Source organism: Chironomus tepperi, unplaced genomic scaffold (genome assembly GCF_022539635.2).
Source record: "Chironomus tepperi strain 1889 unplaced genomic scaffold, CSIRO-AGI_Ctep_v1 contig_16, whole genome shotgun sequence".
Classification (NCBI taxonomy): Eukaryota; Metazoa; Arthropoda; class Insecta; order Diptera; family Chironomidae; genus Chironomus; species Chironomus tepperi.
The window spans coordinates 250,948-264,342 of record NW_027226138.1 but is presented as its reverse complement, the minus strand read 5'-3'; the positions used below and the strand labels follow the sequence as shown (position 1 = coordinate 264,342).

Genomic DNA, 13,395 nt, shown 5'->3' with positions numbered 1-13,395 from the left:
CTAGGCTTTATATAGAATATACAGACTGTAAGAGAAATGGAGAAAGATTTTCAGTTAGGATAGTGTCATCCATAATTTAAAGCTTCATATATTAGGGAAATCAAGTTTTTGAAGTTCTAATACATAATCGTAGTAGAGAATAGTTTGTGTTCAAAACCTCAACTATTCACTGTATTATTTCCCCAAGAATATTTTTGAGAAAACTAATCTAAAACCCTTCTTAAAAAATGTAATATATTGTTAAACATATTTTGTTAAATCTGAGTATCCAATTCATAATTTCCAATATACTTCACAATCGTACAACCTCTACCTCATTTTTCCTATATTCAATTTAAACCATAGAAAACTAATAATGTCGAAAAAATTAGAAAACTTACAAAAATTAATAGCGCCAATAAAGAAATTGAGAGTTTAAAACTTTAATTTTACATAAATATATCAATGATCATTAACTGTGATCGAAAATATAAAAAAAAATACTTAATATTTATGGTTAAGAAGGAGAGTGAGATAAGCTAGAGGTAAATATGTTCTGCAAATATTATATTATATTTAATATAGCCGCTATATATCAAATTAATAGGCGTTTGCATGTTAATACTAGCTTATGCAGTTAGTTGATCATGTTGTTTATATCTCTGTGCTGTTCTCAGTTGTTATGATTTAATAGATCAACGATATTAATACACTGAGGTTTTAAAATAAGTAGTTATTGGTAATAGTAAACGTTAAATGAGAGTTTACTGACTTCATTATTGATGGTGTATAATATGAAATCTATAATTTATGCATGTGTTATCTAAATTACTTATGGAATTCTTAAGAAATTTACATCTCAAGTTACTATTTAAAACACCTCACAATTTCCACTCAATTTAATCCTCATTTAAAACAATTGCAGGCAACAAAAAAAAGTAATAAGAACTTGAATTCATTTTTGCGGCATTAATGCGTATACTAAAGAGGAATTTATTTACAATATCACCACAGGTTATCATGAGATTATCAAGTAGAGAGTAAACACATTATCATTTAGATTGCCTCATTAAATTCTCTGTGTTTTTAATCCGTCAGCAGCTAATCAGTTTGAAAGGCAAAACAAAGAAGAGAGACGAAAAATTGGAACATCAAAATTAATTTTTCGAAATGAATCAAAGCAAGCAAACAAGTGGTGAAGTCTTTAATAATGTCCACATATAAAAAAAAAATAAACATACTATGAAACGGCATTTCATTAAACACATCGCAGATCATTTGGGATATTAGCATATTCACATTGATGATATTGATAGTGATATGAATTGATTGTGGAGATTTTCGGCAGACGAAAAGAGCTGACTTGGTGTAAAAAAATTTTATTTCTGCTATAATTTTTGATGCAACCTGCAGGGAAAAGTCTATTAAATATTATTTTAAATGTTCATTTGAGTCTCGCTTTTTGACTTTTTATTTTTTCTTTAATTATGCGTTGAAAAATCATTAAATATGAAACATATGGTACCTCATTGGAGAAGCTACGGTGTGAGAATCAACTCTTTTCTTGATTATAATCTCCAAGGTGGATCAACTTTTGCAAATTAAATGACAATTGTGGTTGTTTTGCAAACATATGTCATACTATGTCAAGAATTATGACATAAATGTGCAATTTGATTTAAATACTCAGTATTGCGATTGCCAACGGTCATTTTATATTCAAACTAAATATGCAACTAAAATTAGTTGACTACCCCTTTTATGGTTGTTAGTTTCCTTCATAGAATTATTCAGTATGTTTTTGAATTTCAAAGAATAAACATACTATTTAATTATATCTATAAGTTCCTTCATTTACAAGTTACAGAAGTAATTCTAACAATTAGCTATCATTCCACTCCTTCATTCCAGTCCAGAAGATTCTTTAATCTTACTAAAATTTGCCAAAATAACTCTACCCTTGAAATTCACACAGAAAACAGAAAATCTTCTATATTAACCAAACATGTGGACATTTGGCATAACATAGAGAATTCAAATTTGGTCATTAAAATGATTTAAAGAAGATTCAAAGCATCTAAATTAATTTTCTTGTCTTTTAACAACCGTACACGCTTAAAGATCTACTTAAATAATATTAAGAAGATCAAGAGAAAGAGGAAAGCGTATAAAAGATGGTAATGTGAAAGTTCTATGTTTAGTTTTATTCTGTGTTTGATTGTGGCTAGTCCAAGAGTGCGTCTAAAATGAATTTTTTCATTCTTTGCTTAGTTTGTGGAACTTTGGCTAATGAAATTTCAATAAATGGAATTATACCGCAATCGGAATCAATTGTTGATGTTCCAAAGGATGCATTAGGTGGAGATCCAAATTTATTTCAAGAAGAAACGACTGTGGCTGTGATCCCTGATATACAAGGTCGACAAGATGAAGATTATGATGCCGTCGTCGAGGAATCAGAAGTTTCAACTACTGAAAACTTGGCAACGCAAGGATGCAATAAAGCAAATGAATATTACAATGCATGTGGTCCACGATGCCAACAAACTTGTTCTTTCCAACAACGAATAAGTGGAGGAAACACAAGAGCCATTTGTGAATCAATTTTCTCTGGAAGTTGTCATCCTGGTAAATTTTGAGATATTTTAAGATGATTATGGGCTATTGAATAAATTGCTGTAAAATTACAGGATGCTATTGTCAAGATGGATACGTTAGATTTAACGACAAATGCATAAAGCCTGTGGAGTGTCCAAGTAAGTTATTTTACATTCATTTTAAACAATCTCGAGTTTCTGGACAAAAGCATGAGAAATTGGTGCCTTAATAAACTATAATATTGACTCTTTATCTATTGACCAGCTCGACTATGCCTAGGTAACGAGGAATACAGAACAAACGGATCTCCTTGTCAACTAACATGTGATAGCTACCCACAAGCTGAAGCAATCGAAGCTAAATGTCCGAAAGATATTCCAATATCAGGATGCTTCTGTAAACACGGTTACGTCCGAAGTGCTACCGGTTCGTGTATCTTACCAAATCGCTGTCCAAGACCTCTCGTGTCATAAATTAACCGAATTAAAATTCCTTACTTGATAATAATTAGTTAAATAAATTTATGTTCCATAGCCTACTAAATTATTAGTCACAGTTCAGTGAAAAAAAGGTGAAAATTTGTTGAGATTGACAGGTGAATTAATAAAGTCGATGATGATCTCAATAATGGGTTAAAAAGTCTAACAGACATGACCAAGAGGCGAGAGAGGAATATAAGAGGGAAAAAAACATAATAATAAATTTAAACGGTGGACTTAAAAACATGTAATTAACATAGTAGTGGAATTTCGATTCGCTTTCTGGTAATTTATGTTAATTGCCGAATGGAACAAGTCAATAAATTTAAGACAAAGAAATTGACTATTCGTGTCTCTCCTCTTTTCTCTATTCTACCTCGCTGATCACGTTGAATAATTGTTTGTTTAGCTTTCATCAATTCATTTGTAAAATGATTCTCTCTCTCTTTTTTTCCTATTTTCTGTTTGGAAATGATTATATTTCTTCTCTCATCTCGTACGTTGATTGCGGCTTTTGCCGAAGCGAGTCTGATGAGATTTGCTTTAATTAATTTGGATAAAATTATGTAAATGATGAAAAATTCGTTTTAAATCTTTTATTGTAACAGATAGATAAGTATCTGTGGATGCGATCCTCAATTTATCATTCAACTACTGTTTATCCTCATGCTCACTGTTCGCTCAATAGATTTTAATAAATCAATTTTGTGGATAGTATATTAGAGGTTTAATATACAGGTGATAACGTTTAATACGATATAATATAATTAGCAGATTGTTATTAATTTGTTTTTCTATTATACGTGCTTTGCGGCTGACCTATCTTGTAAGATAATTAAATATCTTCAACTTGCTTTGTCTATTTCACAGGAGATTAGGCTGTGTAGGAAAGAATGTATATTATAGCAGAGTTCAAAGTTGACTTGGAATTTGTGTGGATATGTCAATTGGAATGTGAATAAAATTGGAATCAACTGTGATTTCTTGCATATTGGATAATAAACCAGGTTCGGTCTCGACCATTCTTGAAACCCAGTTTTCGAAGAATTCCCTTGTAGACTCGGTGTTGGTCTTGAAACAATGGAATGTCTAGTAACGTAGTCTACCCTCTAAAATTGCTAACTGCAACCCTGCTCAGAATAATATCAGTTCCGTTACCAAAATATCTACTGTCTCACCACTGCATAGACATGACGAGCATTCACTCATTCTAGAAATGTAATTACTAAGACAACGCAATTAATTTGCATCTCAAAATAGAAAAGAACAATTACATGTAAAGTAATTTTAAACGATTAATTAAGAAAGAATTCCTTGAGGGTAACACATGTAAATCACAGCAAGAAAACTCAAACAGAAATAAATTATAAGCCACGGGTAGTATGTGTTTTAAGCTCATTTACGTGGTCTTGGCAAATTAAATTTATAAAGTTATAAAAATGGATAAAAACTAAATGGATTAAACCTAATGAGATCAATTGTAATAGAGCTCGAGACTTTTTCTAATCCAAATGACTGGTTTTATGACAACTTCTAATAGCATGACTTGTTGTAGACACTTGAATAAATATATATGACAACTGAATTGACATGGTGCTTTATTGATTTATTGCTGTGACTTTGATATATGATTGATATCACCTTAAAGTCATCTGGCTACCACAGAGTAGATTGATAATGATCACATATGTAAATTTCTCTTTGCATTTGATGCAGGGGACAATTCATAAATGATGTCTTGATATAATTGGAATTTGTAACTCTTCATAATAAGAAGTATGACAAAGGTGAACAGACCGATGTGTCAAATTACATTCTGAATCTATCGATGCGTAGCTGTGTGGGCAAGAACTTGCTGTCAAGATGACTACGAAGCGGTTTGAAAGCTACTGTATTGTGCTGCTCGGGAAAGTTTTAGATCCATCGCCTCTAACCTTTTGAATATGAGATGTACAAACATAATTAGTGATTGACCGCTTACATACCGAAAATTTCTGAGTTCCGCAGCGCATATGGTTTGCAGGTTCGTTTTCTATCCAAATGTTGAAGTCATTTCTACTGAAAATTGCGTTTCTTTCGCAATAAAATCTTGCAAAATTCTAATAATGAAAAAAAACTATACAGCCAAATGTCACTTATAGAGAACGAATTAATCATAATTCAAGGTAGCACATAAATTTTATTTATATTTCTTTAGTTGTCGTATATTTATATGGAAGTCTATAGATTACATTAAAACGTATGCAAATTAATTTTTTGCACCTACATTTTCATTCATAAAAATCCAGATTTTTTTATTCATTCATTCATGAATATATGTGAAATACATGATCATGTAAATGATATCTAAATAACATTGAATAACTGTTATAATTAATAAATAATGGTTTAAAGAGCTATATGCATAATTTCCGTAGATAATGTGTGTAATTATAATATTTATATTAAGTAAATCTATTAGCATTGAATTTTGTTATTAAACGATGTGATCAACAATTAATTAACTGCAATTTTCGAGTCTCAAAACACAACAAAGTTGACTTCGGTCATACCTACTGTAATTGCGGTTTCAAGAGAGTAGAAATAAGAGTCATGGTGTGAAAGATTAATGATGAGCTCGACGTAATAACAGTTTTCGATTTTAACACATTTAAAGATGACTCATTTCCGTTCGTTGATCAATGATGTTTATTTCATTAGACACGAGTGTTTATTATTTTTTCAATAAACAACGCTTGGTGTCATTTTGAAGTGGAGTCTCTTTTTTTTTCGCAACCGTCTGCGTCTTTATTCAATGAATTATATAGACTTGTCTTTTTCTAGTCTAACGTTACTTATGGGGTTATAGGGTAAATGATATGAAATTTTCAGATTGTTTAGTGTTTTGTAGGTTATGATTATGCTAGTTCTTAATTTGATCGAATTGAGTTTTTTGATCAGATTGGTGATATTTGCAAACAGCTTATCAAGGATCTTACTAACTAATGGCCAGAGATACAAATCAACTATGATTCCTAAAGCTGGCTCTATCACTGGTTTCCGCCTGTCAATTGCTAATACCTTCCAGGAGCTCTTAAGCTGTCGATTTCCAGAACAGTGTTGATTGTGTAACATGATAATAAGATGAGGGAAAATGTCGAATGGAATTGCCCCCATGTCAGTGGCTCTATCGTAAATTTGGATTTAGCCAAATCCGACTCGACTAGAGTCACGTCGGCCTGATGACATTATTATCCAACTATTTCACTTCATCTGCTCCTCTTGTAAAGATCCAGTATTTCAAAAATAAAAACATCCAAAATCACCGCTTAAAATTATTAAGTCATCCACCTATCAAGAAATTCAATTTAATCAGTCAAACTGTTAAGATCGCATTTATCAAAATCATCTACTCTACGTAAACTGAAATCAGAAATAAAGGAAAGGAAAGAAGGAAAAAAAGATGAAAAATGAATAAAATTCATTTTAGTGTAAACGAAATAAATGATAATCTTATTGCATTTCAAAGAAGATTAAGGAAATGATGTTGACACACCTCGATGGCAAAAGCGAATAGAAGAACGACAACGAAGAAGATGCAGCAAGCAGAGAGATCTTTACCATATGAGCAAAAGTTTAATATGAAAAAGATTGTTCTTCAGCATGATTTATTCAAATTATTCTTTTTTATATGCTTCATTCATTAAAATCCATGAAGATAATTCATGTTAAAGCATGGAGTGGTGTGATCTGTGTACGAGAAATAGTTAACTGGGTTAAATCATTGCACTTAAGAAACATAAATATAACGATATGTAGTACCAAATGAGTAACATTGATCATAAGAGTCGAGACGTAATTTTATCGACACATTCAAGTTTCCATTCACGAAACTCGTTGAATGAATGAATGAATTAAAAAATGTAAATTTTATATTTTTTATGAATGAAACGCTTTTTGCTACAGCTACAGTCAAACAAAAACAGCTTGATCAGAGAGTTAAAAATAGACAATGATCGCAAAATATCACTACATCGCAGATACTTGTCTATAAATATGTAAAATAGGGTAATAAAAATTGGATTAATCTAGTTTTGGCTATATAAAGCCTGATAGTCAATTGGTAGTTTATTGATGACAGATGAAATTTCCTTTTAATAAAGCTAAAGTCAATTCAGAGTTGAAAATCCTTTTATAATGGCAATCTTGGCCCCAAATGAATGACCATCTTACATGCAATCTCGTACACTTCTTCTTCGTTACCAATCGTTGATTATGTGATGACAATATCACGAAAATGTGCACAATTTTGTTTTTAAAATTATATTATTTTTTCATGTTTGGAAAAATTAAAAAGGTACGAAGCATTTCAATTGCTTTTCGAGGAACAGGAAACTGACGTGCCACCCACTCTTGCTTTTTTTTTCGTTGACTCGTAAATATTTTATTATTATTATTTTGTTTTATATTTGTCTTATGTATATCGCAAAAAAAAGTAACATTATATTGCGACGAAACAGAACAACGACTATGTGCGAGAGGAGATGGAAAGAAAAAAAAAATCTCGATACGCCTTCGCAAAATTTAATTATTATTACATTATTCTGTTATCACTTATATGGATATAATGTAAGTCTCTTGCTGCCTTTTTTTCATTCATTTGATTATTAAGCCCTACCCTTAATGTGCTCATTTGTTGTTCAAGATTCTTGTTTTCATCCATTATAGGTATGTACGACTTATTATTGCTATTATTATATTTTGTGTTAATAATTGAGTAAATTAAATTATGTTTTTAACAAAAAGGAATAATGGAAGTTGAATTAAGTCAGCAGTAAAGGGTGTAAAGTTTGTATTCTATGGCCTTAAATGCATTTAATTTATTTCTGCTTACAGAAGTAAACGAACTAATAGATGTTATTAAAACGCATTTTTGGATATATGTAATAAACAGTGTTAACTTCCTTATTAAAAAGCTATGGTTTATTCAAAAACAATTGCAGGCTGTGTATCATTACACAAGGTATAAAGTACTATTCTAAAGTAGATTTTTCATGTTTTTAGTTAGGAATGATTCCTAGAATACTAGAGTATACCTTCCCGAATAGCACAATATGGTTAAACAATCTAAAAATTCAGTACCAAATCAGAGTGACTCTGGCATGATGCTGGATTCGATTTGAATCACCATATCGATCTAGGGTTGAATCTGGCCAGAGATCGACATGACTCTGATATGATGATTCAAATCGAATCCGGCATCATACCAGAGTTACGCCGATCTGGGGTCAGATCTTGGATCACTAAGCGGGCTTGACTCTAGCATGATATCAGAATTGACGATCTTGTCCCAGATTTTGAATCAATTAACATACTTGTCCTATTCGTGCTAAGTGCAGTGTTCCTTGAAAGTTAATATGACTCGAACAGCTTGACGTCTAAACAAGCATGAATTATTTTGTATTTGATACCCAAATCAAAGCTTAAAACAGCAATCCAAGCTCATACTTATCAAAAAGCTGAAATCCTTTTAAAGCACAGAATTGACTGTACCTGATGCTTTAACTGCTAAAATGTGTTCAAAAATAAAATTATTCAATTATTTCCTTAATGTATTCCTTCCGATCCACAAAACTAATGTAATGACATTGCAATATCCAAAATAAGCACTAATCGTTCACAATAAATAAGCAATAACTTCTTACCTACCAAAAATAGAAACACAAAGCTATAAAAATTAATTACTTTTTTTTTAAATCATCCTTAAAAAAATAATGCACATTAAGCAGATTTACGACATTGAGTTAAAATGTATTACCACATTAAGTGTGCCTAACCTCTCGCACTCCTTTCCGATCTAACGTCGTCATTTCCAGCGAAAATCCATTCATTCATTGATTCATTCATTCATTCATGTCTTGATCTCTCAATGAAATCTTTAAAATCCATTAATGAAATTGAAAAAAAAAAATATCGCTTATGAGATGAATCAAACATCACACTAGCTGAGACTTTATTACATGATCATCTATAAATAAAAGTCTTTAATTTTGTTTGATTGGCACACGACATGATAAATTAAGATGATGTTGGAAAAGGTTTAAAAAAAATATGTTACAACTTTCCGGTCTCGTTCCGTGTCTGCGATATTGAAAATAGATAGACTTTGGCAGATTTATTCAACTACGATCAGATGATTGCCTAATGCTTCACATAGATACCATGTGTGTCTCTTATTCCACACTACATAGATGATTTTTTCATTCATAAATTTGTAAATGCCATTCGTGTATTTGTGAACGTAAAACGGGCACAATTTGTGTGGGCGCTGAAAAAAAAAGCTATTATGTGCCGAGGCTCCAAGCTTGATTGAAACACACAAGAAATTTATGAATGAAACTCTTGATATTGGTATTATTTTTTAGGCGCTTAAATCCCAACTATCACGTTTCACAATTGCAGAGATCGCGCTTTACCTTTACGTGTATTGTGCTTCATTCATGCTTTTTTTGTTGCCTTGTGCCGTAGAAAAATAATTGATGGGTTCAACCATCGAAGGAACTGCAAAATTTAATTGGAATTAAATGAACGGTTAGATCCGAAAAGCATCAAATATTCATATCATTGACACGAAAAAATTATCGCAATTTATTAAGCAATTCTAATCGTGCATTTTACATCTAAAACACTGAATTTATGAAGAAATTAAACTTGATTATAATTACAAAAAAAGGTATTTAAATGCTACTCGCTCAATTAATTAATATGATGTGTGTATTTTGCGAATATTTTAATTATAGCTTTACTTAACACTTTGAAATAAAGATTATGAATGCGAAAAAATAACTATTCAGGTTGTTAAGGCTATGACAGCTGGCAAGTAAACATGGTAAGATGGACAGATTGATCAAGTTAGCAGTTACAAAACATACATTTGCATATGTGCAACTGGAATTTGTAATTGATGTCTTGTGACTACTATAATTCATTCATAACGAAAGTGCATTCATTGATGAAAATGGAAAGTTTTCTACTGCATAGATAATTGCATTATGTAATTAAGTAATAATTTAGTGCTTTTTAAAATCTTGATTTAAATTGAATTGATGCAATTGGTCCACAAAAGGCGCCCTCCGGAGTGACATTTTCGATGAAATCTTGAACATTAAATTCTGATCTCAAACTTGGTAGATCTGGGTAGGTAAGTGGTGAAAAAATTTGTTCAAAAATGTAGATCGTGTAGCGATGAGAGCAGGTATCTTCGGATGGATCTGGTGGAATGTAAGCTTAAATAAAATAAAGAGAAATCAAAGTTATTTCAAAATAAAAAGAATTCCAAAATTTCCAGAAAGAAAGATGAACACTTCAGCTATGACCAATATTATAATCTCTTTTTTCAGTCATAGCTTCTTTTAGATTTTGAATTAATTTGACCATCTGTTCTTGATAACTCGTAGTTCACGGTCATTTATTGTATTTTTCACGAAATAAACCTTGAATTTCCCCAAATTTATGACAAAATTCTAATAAATTTTAAATTCTGGTTCTGGTTCTGGGATTTTCCCGTGTAGCGTTGGAACTAAGTATAAGGTTACTTAAACGCAGAAGTAAAATGATTGGCTTATCATCTCAACATTTGTAAATTTACAGATCTAGGTTAGACCACAATAAACACATTTTTCTGTGTCAATTATGAAGGACCCGAATCCTTAAGTAACCCTCAAGCACTTACCAACAACAGTTTCACCATAAAACTCTCCGACACCATATTTCAATGATGTTCCGCTTATATCAATCACCATCCATTGAAGAAAGTCTTTGTCGTCTTCGGTGAAAGGATCATCTTGATCAACCATAATTAAAGTATACTTCAAGTCGTCTTTCGCATTTGGATAAAAGACATAAGGTTGATCTTCAAACGTTCGTTTATCTACTTCAAGACCACAATTTTCATCTGCTACTGTAAAACCGGTTTGAGGATTCACGAGTAGTAATGAATCAAAATCACATCCACTGGTGTCTTCAACAGTCTCGAGATCACAAGATAAGCAAGAGGTGATGAAAAAAATTTCTAGAAAGTAAGCTATGCTCTTCATTTTTACAAACTGACTTTTTCGTTCTGACTATAAATTTATTCTGAATTAGAATCGCACACGGGTATTACATATGAAGGTATTTTTATATTTAAATTAACATAATGACTGTTACTTGTTGCATGATGATGCGTTTACACGTGAGTTGCATTACGAAAGCAAAACCTCGTTAAATTTCTATTATATACACGCAAATTCCCACTTTTTTTCATTCATTCTCTGATTATTGTACATATTGATAGCATTTTTCTTTATGATTGACCCAATCTTTGACCTGGCATTCACTGTAATGTAGAAAAAATTGTTAAACATGAGAATCAGCGTGTGCTAATGGATTTTACTTATGTTTGGCTTAGATATGCTTGGAAGTAGATCAAATAATTCAATTCTTTTCATAAAGTCAACAAGTTTGACATCGATTTTGCATGAAATGGGATTTAGGTGATTTTGAGGCAAACAAATTATAGAAGTTGAAATTTTCGCATCAAAATTGAATTCAGTAAATTTTTGAAGCAGAAGGTTTTGCATCAAAAGAGCGTTCAGCAAACTTTGTGAAGCAGAAACTTTCGCATCAAAAGTGAATTCAGTAACTTCTTTGAAGCAGAAATTTTCGCATCAAAATAAAATTTTTAAAATTTTTTAAGCAGAAGCGAAGTTTCGTATCAAGCCTTCAGCACACACTTTAAGCACGAATAAGTCATGAAAACTTTTGTTCCAATTACCGACAACAATAAAACACCACTTCGCATCGTGAGCATTTCTTTTCCGCAGGTTTTTGACACGTTGCACAGAGCTTCCTTGATGTATTATCGTCTCGATTCTTTGACTGGTGCTCTTCAAAATCTGCCATAAACTCAAAATTGTAAGCATCACTCAATCTAATTAAATGAAAATGATTAAAGCATGTATAAAGGAATGGGCACTAAAACAAAAAAAGTAAATCATGAGAATCTTTATACCTTTTAGCTGTTTCCACAACATCATTCTCACTCATATCTACAAACAATTTTTTATGCCGTTCAATGATACTTTTCCAGCCTGTTTTCTTTGCTTTTTCAATTATCTTGTCTTTAATCTGGGCAATAAAATTTTTTAAAAAGAAATGAAATGAAGAATAAAGGAATGAAATTTAATTGAAATAAATTCAACATGAACTGCTCATAGGCATTAAGCATGCTTACTTCAGGTATGACTTCCAATACTAAATTATTAAGATTATTTTGAGTGTCTCTACTGAGTTGTAAAGTACACAGAAACTGCTTCAGTTCGGCCAAAGGTGGTAGCTGATCTAAGATCATTTCATTCAGTAGTCCTGAACACTTTCCTAGTTCCCTCTGACGGAATGAATTAATTTCATAATTCTCGAATGTTTCACGATGAAACATGATAGCACGAAGGCAGAACCATGTTTGTGCTTCCACTTTTGTGACTTTTAGAATTTCATCACCTTCAACGGATGTCCATTTTCCGTCTATAAACTTCTCGAAGCCTTTAACTCTTCGCATCCATGGTCGAAGAGCCAGTAATTCACTAATCATGCAAGGAACATCATGAGTTTGGGTCATTCTTCTTGCTGCACTTATTGACAGCGATGAGATCTTATCACTCAAATAACTCAGGATTGTGATGCTCTTCATTCCAATATTAAAGATTATGTCATCTCTTTGGTTCTTCAATTCGACACTCCTTTCGATTTCTTCTTTAATGTCAATGACCTTTTGATTATATCCAGAATGGCACAGACCAATTAATTGCGTAATTGCATACACACAATAATCAATTAAATCCACGACTAATTCACCGAGACTTTCGGAACTGCTGTCATGGTAACAAACAGTTTCTATTAAAGATACTACAATCATTTCGTGGTATAGAACTGTGTAGATGAAGAATGTCGCATATATTTCACTTGATTCCAACAATTTTGGCAGTACTTTTGAACGCCATACAGATATGCAATAAGCTTCATGAATCAATGCTGGAAGTTTGTCTTGAATTAAAATAATTTCCTTGACCACTTCTTCCTGATGCGTCGATGCTTCAATAATAGCTTGCTGGTTTAATTTGAGTAATTTTTCATGCAATTCTAACCAGGATTTTGTTCCAATATCTTTGATATCGAATTCTTTTATTGATTGTATAAATATATCAATTTCTTCTGGATTAACAATATTTTGGAACATTTTGAATGGACTTTTCTGAGGATGTTTAATAAAACAAATTAAGTTGCTAAGAGACAAAAAAGTGTCGGTAAAGCAGATTACTTA

At 31.6% G+C, this 13,395-nt stretch overlaps 2 protein-coding genes across 2 annotated transcripts; one reads left to right on the top strand and one right to left on the bottom strand.

Moving 5' to 3' along the window:
- Positions 1-2,202: 2,202 nt before the first annotated feature.
- LOC139093067 (serine protease inhibitor swm-1-like) lies at positions 2,203-3,399 on the top strand. The gene is made up of 3 exons (XM_070643670.1): positions 2,203-2,607; positions 2,670-2,735; positions 2,842-3,399. Exons 1-3 carry the CDS (start codon positions 2,226-2,228, stop codon positions 3,048-3,050), a joined length of 657 nt encoding a protein of 218 aa, XP_070499771.1. The 5' UTR covers positions 2,203-2,225; the 3' UTR covers positions 3,051-3,399.
- A 6,716-nt stretch (positions 3,400-10,115) lies between these two features.
- Zmynd10 (zinc finger MYND-type containing 10) lies at positions 10,116-13,364 on the bottom strand. The gene is made up of 6 exons (XM_070641976.1): positions 12,310-13,364; positions 12,088-12,203; positions 11,851-12,006; positions 11,361-11,412; positions 10,768-11,065; positions 10,116-10,321 (listed from the first exon to the last, which is right to left on the bottom strand). The coding sequence occupies exons 1-6, from the start codon at positions 13,309-13,311 to the stop codon at positions 10,116-10,118; spliced, it is 1,830 nt and encodes a 609-aa protein (XP_070498077.1). The 5' UTR covers positions 13,312-13,364.
- Positions 13,365-13,395: the final 31 nt, after the last annotated feature.